This window comes from Osmerus eperlanus, chromosome 25 (assembly GCF_963692335.1).
Source record: "Osmerus eperlanus chromosome 25, fOsmEpe2.1, whole genome shotgun sequence".
In the NCBI taxonomy this organism is placed as follows: Eukaryota; Metazoa; Chordata; class Actinopteri; order Osmeriformes; family Osmeridae; genus Osmerus; species Osmerus eperlanus.
In genome coordinates, this window is record NC_085042.1 from 2,221,813 (window position 1) to 2,235,468 (window position 13,656).

Below are 13,656 nucleotides of genomic sequence, written 5' to 3' on the forward strand. Positions count from 1 at the left end.
ATGATCGCTACCAGTGAGCTTTTTATGAATGAGCGATTTTCCACTAAATAAATGTCAAGCTCATTTATGTTTTTGGGGGCATATTTTCAGTTAGCAGATGGTACTGTTTGAATCGCGATTCCATCTTCTACTGCCGGTAACGTCGTAGAATAATCTTCAAAGGGGGTTCTTTATTAATGAATGAATGCAATATGAGTAGGCTAAATGCCTGAAAATATCACGAGAAGGGAAAACTTAAAAGGACGTTTAACCCTTGTGTTATCTTCGGGTCATTCTGACCCATCAGTCATTGTGACCCACCGTCGTATTGCGACAACTTTACCGCCTACAAAAACAAAGTGAAGCATTTTCTTTTAACCGTTGGGCTGTCTCAGACCCCCCACATTGCGAAGGTTAAAAGAATTTTTTTTTTATTTGTTTTTGTATTGGGTAAAATTGGGTAAACACAACGATGGTTCGTTATGAACCTTTGGGTCATGTGACCCGAAAGCAGCACAAGGGTTAAGTCATAGAGATTAGGTCAATTTTTACACCGCTCTGCCAAATTTATTCGTTTTGATTCAGCTATGAGGCTGCCTCTTGCAGGGGAAATGAGAAGACATCTATTTCATTCTACACTTCACTCGTATTTTGAGTTGTAAATGAGCAGCAACAAATATATGCTTTTAAATCTATGTAATCTTTATAAATAATAAGTATGCATTTTTATATAAAATATACAGAAATACGGACCCCTGTGCAACCGATGCAAGCAAGCACACCCTACAATTTCCCCAGAAATTGTACCCTCTCTAGTTATTGGGTGTGCTCAAGCCTTCGGCGAGAGCACAACCTTTGTTCTCTCACATATATATTATTATTATTTATTTTTTTATTTATTTTTGCCCCCCTAAAACTCAGTCAATATTTGGCCTACATAGACAACGTAGGTGTCAAAAGTTTCGTCTTGGTAGCGATTGAGTTGCTTGTATTGGAATTTACGTTCCGTTGCATGGTTTGGGCTTAAGTTAAGTTTTTGTGGCGAAAAGTGAAGCTAACGGTGGCTAATTTGCTAGCCACAGTCACTGACGTTACTAACGTCACTACGTCACTAACGTCACGAAAACACGCGTGACTACCTTTGGCAGAACATTCGTTTCGCATCTGTTAACTTGGGGGATAGCTAGGCTAACTATAGCTTTACTGCAAGGCAGCTGCAGAAACGCCACAAGCAAAGAGGCCAGGGTGATAACTATTTACTCATTTTACTTTGTGATATGACACACAATTGTGATGTGTAATGTACAGTATAAGCTGATATTATTAAGGAAGTACATCTAATTTCGGAAACAGTAGTCTACTATTTCACTGAAGTATTAGCATCATGACATTAGCCTGTGTTGCCCGGGCAACACATACTACAGTGGTCTATGATGCATCTGTTTTCAATCGTTAAAATAAACATTCCTCACAAATACATTTTCGTTGTAGGATTTATTATGACATTACATTACAAGTAAACGATTTGTTGGTGAAATTATCATTACCTGTGGTTTCAAACCAGTGTTGCTCACTGCAACGCTGTAGCCTACGCGAGACACTACAAAAACATCTACACAGCTGTAGGAAGTCAAACGGCGACAGAACATGTTCGGCACTCCCCTTACTTAAACCAAAAGTCTATCTAACTACTAACCTTAACTTCATTGCCACAGCCTAAACTTTGTCAATCTGTTCATGAAAATAATTAATTTCAGCCTAAACCGTACAACGGAACGTTAAATCCAATTCAACCAACGCAATCGCTACCAAAATGAACGAACACAGCAGTACTGTAGTCTACTACTGTACCGTAGTACAATTTACCGGGGCAGCTTCTCCACACAGGGCTATATCGCACGTGTTGTTACTGACAATGATCGCTACCAGTGAGCTTTTTATGAAAGCGATTTTCCACTAAATAAATGTCAAGCTTATTTACGTTTTTGGGGGCATATTTTCAGTTAGCAGAGGGTACTGTTTGAATCGCGATTCCATCTTCTACTGCCGGTAACGTCGTAGAATAATCTTCAAAGGGGGTTCTTTATTCATGAATGAATGCAATATGTGTAGGCTAAATTCCTTAAAATATCACGAGAAGGGAAAAACTTAAAAGGACGTTTAAGTCATAGAGATTAAGTCAATTTTTACACCGGTCTGCCAAATGTATTCGTTTTGATTCAACGATGAGGCTGCCTCTTGCAGGGGAAATGAGAAGACATCTAATTTCATTCTACACTACACTCGTATTTTCAGTTGTAAATGAGCAGCAAAAAAAATGCTTTTAAATCTATGTAATCTTTATAAATAATAAGTATGCATTTTTATATAAAATATACAGAAATATCAGTTGTAAAAATGTCATTCAAAAACGGACCCCTGTGCAACCGACGCAAGCAAGCACACCCTACAATTTCCCCAGAAAATTGACCCTCTCTAGTTAAATATTGCAATACTTTGCGCTACTGTATCGATATAATTGCGTGCGCAAAATATCGCGATACTGAACAGAATCGATTTTTCCCCCCACCACTAGTTGATACCCTGACATCATGGTGTCAGGACAATAACCTCTCTCAACGTCAGCAAGACTAAGGAGATGATTGTGGATTAGGAGGCGGCAGGAGGAGGAGGAGCATGCACCCCTACACATCAACGGATCAGAAATGGAGAAGGTCAGCTGCTTCAGGTTGCTAGGGGTGAACATCAGCAATGACCTCACCTGGTCTGCTCACACGGACAAGGTGGGCAAAGCGGCCCGGAAACGCCTCTTCTTCTTGAGGAGAAGAATCTTGGCATGGACTCGGTCATCCTCACTAACTTGTACAGATGCACTATAGAGAGCCTACTGACTGGTTGCATGGGAGCTGCAGAGACAGGGACCGCAAGGCCCTACGTAGTGTGGTCAGGTCTGCTGAGTTCATCATCGGCAGGAAGCTCCCAGCCCTACAGGACACCTACCACACACGATGCCTCAAGAAAGCTGGCAGGATTCTAAGAGACTGTTACCACCCATCCTTCAGTCTTTTTACCCCGTTACCTTCTGGCAGGTGATACCAAAGCATTCGGTCTCGCACACGCAGACTGGACAACAGTTTCTTTCCAAGGGCCATCAGGCTTCTGAATGGACATTGATATGGACACTGATACACTTCTCACTAGTCACTTTACACACTTTCAGCTACTGGTTGCACTATCAACAATATTGCACTATTGTACTTCACTTGTCTTAGGTTAGTATAGGTTTATAAGGTTAGTATAGGTTATCATGTGTATTATGTGTATTTAGAGGTTTAGTATACTGTATTGAATATTGTATTTTATTTGTAGCTTATTATAGATGTAATCTATGTTCTGGGTTTTGCGTTGTCTTGTCCTAAGAATTTCACTGCCCAGTCTGACCCTGTGTTGTTCTGTGCATCTGACAATACAAGACTTGAACTTGAAACGTCTAACAAATTCGTCATCATCACTGTATAATTTTGTGGCACGGACGGTAACGGTAGGCTAGGCCTATATCACGATATATGAGTTAAAAATAAAGTCAATTGGCCGCGTTTGGATGGAGTAGGCTGGCAGGTTTGTCGCATGAGTTGCGTTTTTTTATGTGTTGTCAATTCCTATATTAAAAGTCTAAACTTTTAGTTACTAAGCATTTGTTTGTAGGAGTAAATCGAGTTTCAGACAAACTTATACGATCAGTGAGCTACTGAGCCTAGTAGTGGTATATAGCCTCGTATTTTGAAGATTTATGTGAAACTTAAGTAGGCCTATGGTCTAAACAATTCAAGTGTACGATTCAATACGAAAATTAATGAAAATAATGACGATGCATGCATGCCTATCATTGTAGCCTTTTTACCGTGCTGGTGCCATCTGGTGTTTCAAATGTGCAACTGCATCTCGAGTGTTTGTATCCTTGACTTTTTTGTATCCAAGGTTACGTTTTAACATATTTTGAGACAATGTATTTAAAGATCAAAGCTATGTTGCAGTTCTAACAACTATGAAGGTAAGTGCTAGCATAATATGCGTTGCTTTTGACGTTGTATCCAGGATTTGCGACTTTGTGCTTGGTTTTAAACTCATTTCGGTGCTAGCTAACTAGCTAGCTTTACCTCGATTGTGTTGTTAGCTAGATTCAGTGTTTGTCTTTATTAATGGGGATATGTTAGTATGTGAAAAGTGTTTGTAATATTTGTTGTATGTTATTTAGATGCAGACAGTGTTGTGAGTCTCAAGGTACGTACTCCAGTTTTGTGAACTTTTGACCGCCCTCGTGGGCAGCATGAAGATAGTGTGCTGTGTTCTGTATTGCTGCAGTGGAGCCAATATAAGTTGAGTGCTCATAAACATTCCGTGATTTATTTTCTATGTTGTGACTATCCGTTTTTAACCCTCGTGCTGCCTTCGGGTCACATGACCCAAAGGTTCATAACGAACCATCATTGTGTTTACCCAATTTTACCCAATACAAAAACAAATAAAAATACTTTTCTTTTAACCTTCGCAATGTGGGGGGTCTGAGACAGCCCGACGGTTAAAAGAAAATGCTTCACTTTGTTTCTGTATGCGGTAAAGTTGTCGCAATACGACGGTGGGTCACAATGACTGATGGGTCAGAACGACCCGAGGAGAACACAAGGGTTAAATAGAAAATGAGACACATGCAATAGAGTATATTAATGGTATTGGATTCAAAACTTTGCAATTCCAATCAAAAGTAATTGTATTGTTAATTTAGGTCTACATTTATTCATTTAGCAGACGCTTTTATCCAAGGCGACTTCCAGAGAGAGCTTTACAAAAGTGCATAGGTCACTGATCATAACACCAAGATAGCCCCAAACATTGCGGGTAGCCAAACATGAAGCATACATTGTGAAAAACCAAAATAAGTGCCAAAGGGAAGAACCATATGAGCATGTAGTTAAACAAGTTACAATTAAACAACATGAACCTCAACAAAGTGCAATTACATGCAATTCTTATTGTGTAGTAATTAAAGGCAGGGTAGGCCATGTTTTTGAGAAGCACTTTTTGCCATATTTGCCGAAAGTAACTTCGTTTTGATAGAAACCAATATATCTAAAGGTTTGATGGTAATTTGAAATAATTCCGACATCTGTGGACAGAGCAATACTGTAATAAACACGAAGGGGTACCCGGACTAGTGATTGGACGGGCTACCTGTCTGTCTACCTACCAGCACTCTGCCCCTCCACTCAATGCTCTTTACTGTAGTTTTGTGGGAGTGGCTTTGAAGGGAGGAGGTGGGATATTTTGGTTTGAATCGTGTCAAACAGAAACTAAAATTGCTGGCTTCGCAAAATTTGCCTACCCGTCCTTTAATCATATAGGATATTATTTTGAAGAAAACCAAATTACTATGAGGAGTTGTGTGCTAGAGTAGAGATTACGTTTTTGTCACAGTGTTGTTTCTCCAGTAAAAATAAACATGAGAAACATACAGTTCTCACCAAATGATCAACATTACATATGCAGAGTGAACGTTATGACAGACACAAGATTTCCTTCATATGTGAAAGCTGAGTTCTCATTAACTTGGAACTGTTTCATCCAGATCCCCTACTGGCCAATCATACTTGATCATGGGCGGAGACTAGACAGAGAAGACATCTTAAGCCTCCAGAGAGACTACAGAGACTCAACCAGAGAGACTACAGAGAGAGAGACTCGACCAGAAACAGCAATAACTAGACAGAGGATCAACCAGAGAGAAACAAACTTCCAGAGACTAGATCAGGATCCAGAGAGAGAAACTAAAATTGAACAGACAGAGAACAAAGAGAGAGCTGAGTTATGAAGACACATCCCTGTGATACATGTGGGAAGAGCCTTTCCTCATCCAGTAACCTCAAGATGCACATGAGGATCCATACTGGAGAGAAGCCCTACAGCTGTGACCTCTGTGGTAAAACCTTTAGACAGGCTGGGGATTTAACAGCTCACCACAGAATCCACACTGGAGAGAAGCCCTACAGCTGTGACCTCTGTGGTAAAACGTTTAGCAGTAATAGAAGTTTCACAGGTCACCGCAGGATCCACAGTGGAGAGAAGCCCTACAGCTGTGACATCTGTGGTAAAACATTTAGCCAGGCTGGCCACGTCAGAGATCATAGCAGGATCCACACTGGAGAGAAGCCCTACAGCTGTGACCTCTGTGATGAAACCTTTAGCCGGGCTAGCAGTTTCAAAGATCACCGCAGAATCCACACTGGAGAGAAGCCCTACAGCTGTGACCATTGTGGTAAAACCTTTAGCAGTAATAAAAGTTTCACAGTTCACCGCAGAATCCACACTGGAGAGAAGCCCTACATCTGTGACCTCTGTGGTAAAACTTTTCGCCAGGATGTCCATTTTAGACATCACAGGAGGATCCATACTGGAGAGAAGCTGTACAGCTGTGACCTCTGTGGTAAAACCTTTAGCAGTGGTAGCAGTTTAACAATTCACCGCAGAATCCACACTGGAGAGAAGCCCTACAGCTGTGACCATTGTGGTAAAACCTTTAGCAGTAATAAAAGTTTCACAGTTCACCGCAGGATCCACAATGGAGAGAAGCCCTACAGCTGTGACCTCTGTGGTCAAACCTTTAGCAGTGGTAGCAGTTTGACAATTCACCGCAGAATCCACACTGGAGAGAAGCCCTACAGCTGTGACCTCTGTGATAAAACCTTAAGCAGTGGTAGTAGTTTGACAATTCACCGCAGAATCCACACTGGAGAGAAGCCCTACAGCTGTGACCTCTGTGATAAAACCTTTAGCAGAGCTAACCATTTCACAGTTCACCGCAGAATCCACACTGGAGTGAAGCCCTACAGCTGTGACCTCTGTGGTAAAACATTTAGCTGTGATAGCAGTTTGACAGTTCACAGCAGAATCCACACTGGAGAGAAGCCCTACAGCTGTGACCTCTGTGGTAAAACCTTTAGACAGACTGGGGATTTGACAGTTCACCGCAGGATCCACACTGGAGAGAAGCCCTACAGCTGTGACCTCTGTGGTAAAACCTTTAGCCAGGCTGGCCATTTCAGATCTCATAGCAGGATCCACACTGGAGAGAAGCCCTACAGCTGTGACCTCTGTGGTAAAACCTTTAGCAGTGATAGCAGTTTGACAGTTCACAGCAGAATCCACACTGGAGAGAAGCCCTACAGCTGTGACCTCTGTGATAAAACCTACAGCAGCGGTAGCAGTTTGACAATTCACCGCAGAATCCACACTGGTGAGAAGCCCTACAGCTGTGACCTCTGTGGTAAAACATTTAGCAATGCTAGCAATTTCAAAGTTCACCACAGGATCCACACTGGAGAGAAGCCCTACAGCTGTGACCTCTGTGGTAAAACATTTAGCAATGCTAGCAATTTCACAGTTCACAGCAGGATCCACAGTGGAGAGAAGCCCTACAGCTGTGACCTCTGTGACTATTCAGGTAAAACAAATGACCATCTGAAGAGTCACCTGCGTGTCCACCATAGGAAAAAACCCAAAGCAGTGATGTGTGGGGCCAATCTGTCCCAGCAGTCACCACCTGAGAGAACTTCTGTATGACCCACAGCTGGAAGAACTACCGGCCTACAACTACAACATCTAAAATCCTCTGCTGTTAAGACTGTTTCTTCCATTTTGTTCTAACTTTTATTGATGTAAGACTATTTAGCCTGTGTTACGAACCTTGTCTAGGGGGAAAGGCTGTAACACTGGACAAACACAAGACAGAACACGCATGCAAACAAGACGAGGGACGTAACAGCCTGTGTTTTGCACCTCTCTTTCACCAACTGTCTTCGGAGGAGAGCACTGAACTGCTCCTCCCAAGGGTTCTTCTATGTTTTCGTCAAATTTTCCTTGTCTTTAGGTTGTTAGAGGGGCAGTTCTATGGGCGTATGTGAAGACCTCTGTGACATTGCTTGTAAAAAGACCTATACAAATAAATGTGATTTGAATAACATCAGTCCTCCATTGCACACTGATCTTCATCCATTGTTGAAGAATACGGACACACTTCTCTGTATTTACTTTTGCAAGTAAAGGGTCAAGAGACTGGATGGTTCTGAAACAAAAGGGTTTATTGTCCTATTTACCAGATGATAGCCTGATAACAGGGCAGTTTACACCCTTCTCTCCTACCTTACTGGAGGATGAAGACTGCACAGAGATTTACATTTAACCCTTGTGCTGCCTTCGGGTCACATGACCCAAAGGTTCATAACGAACCATCGTTGTGCTTACCCAATTTTACCCAATACAAAAACAAATAAAAATAATTTTCTTTTAACCTTTGCAATGTGGGGGGTCTGAGACAGCCCAACGGTTAAAAGAAAAGGCTTCACTTTGTTTTTGTATGCGGTAAAGTTGTCGCAATACGACGGTGGGTCACAATGACTGATGGGTCAGAATGACCCGAAGAGAACACAAGGGTTAACACAGAGGAACAGAGATGTGTTAAACAGGGCTGGGCGGTAGGGAGGGGCGTTGTTAGACCCTTTTCACTGGGGCACATGCCCCAGTATGAATCTGCTATGCCCCAGTAAAATCTAAAGTTTGAGTTTTAACAATTTACTTTATTAGTCAGTGCATTCATTTAGATTGATAATCTCAGAAAAATTGAACGCAATATCCCAATCAACGCTTGTAAAATAAAAATAAACAGTATTTGCGTTCAAATGAATGCAGAGAAATGTGCGCGCTTGCATTAACTATTGATGTCCCTTCCAAAGCTGATATCAAGCTTGCGTCCCTGAACTGTTGTATAGTGGGTTAAGCAAGGGGAGTTTCTATAGCCTATAGTGCATTGTGCGCAGCAAGCTTGACAGAAAAAAAGGAATACGAATAGGGGCCTGTGCCCCAGTAGAGTTTTATGTCTAACGGCGGTAGGCATGTCCTAAAATTTTCATCACAATATAATTGTGTAGCATGGATGATAACGGTAGGCTCGGACCCCCCCCAAAAGAGGTAAACATTTATTATATATCGTTCTTACCTGTAATCGTAAATATCACAATATAGTTACCATATTCATTCAATAACAGGTTGGGGATACACAGAAATGTTGACTTTATGGCAGGGAATATCACTCACTATTACACTGACTGCCATAGTCAATATTCACTCATTAAACAACGCGTGAGTGACCAGTGCCCAATAAAACTCAAGAAACACCGCGCGCGAGTGACCAGGCAGTGTAGGGGGAGGGGGGGCACACTGGGTAGGCTATATCACAATGTGAGGTTTTCTTGACATTTTTAGTCCATTTGTTTCAATAGAATCCGGCCGGGTTTGGATGCTACAGCAGGTTTGTCGCATGACTTGAATTGTTCTGCAGTGCTTTTCCACGGAAGAAGAGCTTTCAACAGTACTTTTATGGGATCAGAAGAACACTTTGTTCAATATTTGTAGTAAGCAAGGGGTAACAAATCTCTACAATAAACATTTCACAATTCTAACTAACCTTTAAATCTCGGTAAACGTCATTGTGTCATTTAAAAACCGAACGATAGAGGCCGAAAACCATGTCTTATCTACTCCATCACCAATTATCAACCTACGTCACACGACTGTCAAGCAGGCTCAAGTGCGCATGTCGGTGGCAAAAGACGAACTTCTCCCGGGTATAATACATTGGTTTCGATCAGGTCATCATATATCTCTGGCCACTGGATTGCAGGGCTTGACATTACCTTTTTGAGGCACTTGGACAAGTACATTTACGTTTCACTTGTCTAGGCACAAAAGTAACTTGACCCCGATACCTTTAAATAGCCTGACCAAGTGATCGGGCAAAACTAGCCTGGCTAACGGAGGTCGCTTTCTCAGGCAAATGATGAATTAAACTAGCCTGACGTTGTCATACTCATAATTCTAGTCAGAATATGAGTCTGAAAACTCTCCGTTGGGCTGTGACTACGGGGCGTGTTTCAACCGAACTTGTAAAACAAATGCCTCTTCGCTCAATTGGATAGACCTACAACCAATCAGAGCAACGTAATATGTTGTTTGTTGAAAACGAATTCAACCCAAGGGCTCTTTCGTGACGTTGTTGATTACGTTACTGTTGATCATCTGTCCATCATCGTATAAAGCCCGCCCTGGCAATTTCATTGGTCCGCCCAGATCCTGGTTTTATGTAGTTGTTCCCAATACGAGACCCTCCAGACCCAACTTCCCGACCAAATTGTTTTGTGGGCGGGGAGAAGTTGGGCTGGCAGCCAGGCTAGAATTAAACAGGCTTGGTTAAAGAAATCCGAGATTCTGGCTATCTTCAGCAGGCTCGTATCTACATTAGACAGTCCTCCCTGACGTTTCCGGTGTAGAATGGAGTGAAATACAACATTGTGCACTAAAGAATATATTGTGCTTATTAAAGTTATGAACTTAGAAGTGTGCTCAGGCTTAAACATTGGGTGTCACACTGAGTGTGGGAAGCAGGCTGTTCTTTGTGTCTCTATCTCTTCATTTTCAGAAACAACCTTGAAACTGGGTGGAGATGGCACCCGAGCAGGTGGGACGCGCAAGAACTCCCTGACGCACGAGAGAACAAGCTCAACCCTTTTTTGATACTTGTGTTTTCAATTGCATTGTATATAATATGCTGGGGCAGGGAAAGATAGCCAGTTGGACTTCGTGAACCAGCCCAAACTCTGTTGCGGGTAGGGAAACTTAGACAACCCCAGAGCTCTGTACTGGTTGATTTCCAACTGCTGCATTAAAGCTGATATTATCGGACCTCTGCGACTCCAGACCACTCTTTCTAGAACACAGATTTGTGTCATTGAATACCATCATTACATATCGGAATAGACACAGATTTTCAATCCTTCAGCACACTGCCAGTGAGCGACCCGAGTCTGACTGAGGCTAACGTCAAAACAGTGTAACGGGGACGCCGTCTCACTCAGATTGCCAGTTCTAAACAAATCACAAAAATAATTGGACCAGCTGGCTAAAGCAGAATTCCCATCTCTTGAAAGCTGCCCTGCTCGACTTTTTAGATGTAGAATATGCAGTGCCTGATGGAATGGGGCTGTGACAAATACAATTTCTGGATGGCTCTATACCGCGGATTTCACGGTATGGTCAATATGTATATCGTAGGCCTTATTCATACCTGCATATTTCCATGATTATTTGGGCACTGTCAGAACACAGTAGGATATGTGAATACAAATGTCGTATTTCTAGAATCAGGACAAGGACAATTCATCTTGGGAATTACATGTATTTATTTACCCATAAAACAGTCCACATATAATGTATTTAATAATACTGTTTGATTAGGAATTTGTTTGTTAGTGAAAGAGTTATCCTATAAGGATTGAAGAGTTCTGACGGAACTTCAGTGGTTCATAGATGAGTGTCTTGGGGGGCATCAGTCTGTTCAGGGCCGGCCCAAGCCTTTATGGGGCCTTAAGCATAATTTATTTGGGGGCCCCTCGGCGTCGCCAATTGTTATAATTTTTTCTTAATTACTGTATTTCTTCAATTAAACTTCAATTTATTACACACTGTTAATTTTTGGTGGCGTTTATTTGAGGGCGACGTTTAATCGAAGAAATACGGTATTCTAGGCTAGCTGCGCGAACATGCTAACGTGTTAGTTCGCTAACTGTTCTTAGACAGTTTGAACAGTACAGTCTTCTAAATCACCGATTAAGCAACGAGCAAATGTCAATGTTAGACTAGATAGCTCTATCTCGTCTGCTTTTTATTAAGGCTGATTTGCAAGGCTGATTTGCAACAGCTAGGTAGCGAAAACACTTACAGTGCGTTCACACTGCAGCGTTTTTTAAAGCTCAGCACCGCTTGCCTTCCCACAGTACACCACGCTCGGGGGCGTGTTAGACAAGTTAATACAGAGTTGTAGTTCTCTAAGGTCACTGTTGTAGTCATGGCCAAGCGTGCAGATTTGGGTTAATGTACTCACAATATCGATCAAAATACCACTTTTACACAACATTTATGTAAGTGCAAGATTTTACTAGTGCAAGATTACAGTAGAATACATGTTACGCCACCGGTCACTCAACCAGTCGTTTGTAGGCTGGGCTAGCGAGCTAGCAGTGGCACAGAACAGTCACGTAATGTGACGACTACATTTAAAAGTAGGCTATAAAAACACACTAGGAACAATGACGACATCGGCAACCATGCACCATGCATTATTAGTTTAATGTAATCTTTAAATTCAGGCTCGTCACATTAGTAACTTTGTTCTGAACAGAACTGGGTGTGCAGACACATACGAAAAGTTTCTCCTCCATCTTGAAATTGTCAAACCTAGAAATGTTTACCATGACGAACAGTTGCTACGTTACAAGAAACAAGAAACCAATCCGATTGGCCAACGCTAGCGTTTTCACGCTCCTCATTTACATAAAGTTGAGAAAATCCAACTTGCAACGCTCCGCTCCGCTCCGCTCGCCTTCCCACAATGCCCTACGCGAGCGTCAACGCCTGGTTTCATTGAAAATGAATTGGAAGCCGACGCCGCGCGCCGCCCGCTCCGCTGCAGTGTGAACGCACTGTTAGGCTGTGTCTACTACCGCGCACTTTACTAAAGTGCACTGCAATACAGTGCACTGCAATACAGTAGCCCAAAACGCTAGCTACAGTACAGTACAGTTGTTGCTAGCTGTAAAGCCAGGCTAGCTGTCGGCTAGCTTGTAAAAAGTCCCATTCATACAAACTGTATAGTATTGCAGTCGAAATTCGCACTAATTCTACAATTCGAAATTCGCACTAATTCTACAATTCGAAATTCTAGTGAAATTCACCTAGTCGTTATCTAAGGGATTATGTTAGCCAAATACTGGATATTTACCATCCATAAAAATGTGCCAAATGATTTCGCGCTCCAAACTCACTCATTGAAGTTGCACCAGAGTATAGTTATAGGGAAAACATGACATGGATTTCAGGACAAAGTTTCGGTAAACTAAGTCGACTGGATTTGGAAAATGGACCGGCCGGGATTTGATATTTTCTGAGCTGCAGAGAGACGTAATAGCAGTCACATCGAAATTATAATATAATTTCGCATAATCATACAGTATGATCAAATATTGGGGAGGACGTGTCCCATAATCATATGATAAAATATTGGGGGGGGGGGGACGTGTCCCATAATCTTACAGTATGATCAAATATTGGGGGGACGTGTTATAACGTTAATATTCATAAACTGGTTTACACAAAGAACTAATTTGAGGCACAAGCTTCTGAAATGTTATGACCATGTTAAGAGTAAAAAAAAACACAATTGTTCACTTTTTAGACATTACTTTTGTGATTAGTAATTCATTGGTTATTCTTTCTTAATTGGTCATAGTTCACAAGTAGTTCTCAATGAGGATATATTTATTTAGTAATAATCAAATACCTACCAAGGAACTACCTTTGTCGTAAATTAGCTATTACTTACTGCTTAGTTACTCTTGGTTCCATATTAGTTAATAGTATTAAATTTGGTTTTAATGTAGAACTACCTATTACTTCCTGCATAGCTACTCGTTAACAACGGACCATTATTCTAAAGTGTTACCAATTTATTTTCTGTAGTTAAATGTTGTGTAATATTTACTATTGTGAAATTGTTTGCATTGTGTATGGATATTT

At 41.6% G+C, this 13,656-nt stretch overlaps 1 protein-coding gene across 1 annotated transcript; it reads left to right on the top strand.

The window, feature by feature from the left end:
* Nucleotides 1-1,768: 1,768 nt before the first annotated feature.
* LOC134011956 (zinc finger protein 845-like) lies at nucleotides 1,769-8,717 on the top strand. The gene is made up of 4 exons (XM_062451530.1): nucleotides 1,769-4,030; nucleotides 4,235-4,260; nucleotides 5,603-8,217; nucleotides 8,473-8,717. Exon 3 carries the CDS (start codon nucleotides 5,842-5,844, stop codon nucleotides 7,591-7,593), a length of 1,752 nt encoding a protein of 583 aa, XP_062307514.1. The 5' UTR covers nucleotides 1,769-4,030; nucleotides 4,235-4,260; nucleotides 5,603-5,841; the 3' UTR covers nucleotides 7,594-8,217; nucleotides 8,473-8,717.
* The last annotated feature ends 4,939 nt before the right edge of the window (nucleotides 8,718-13,656 follow it).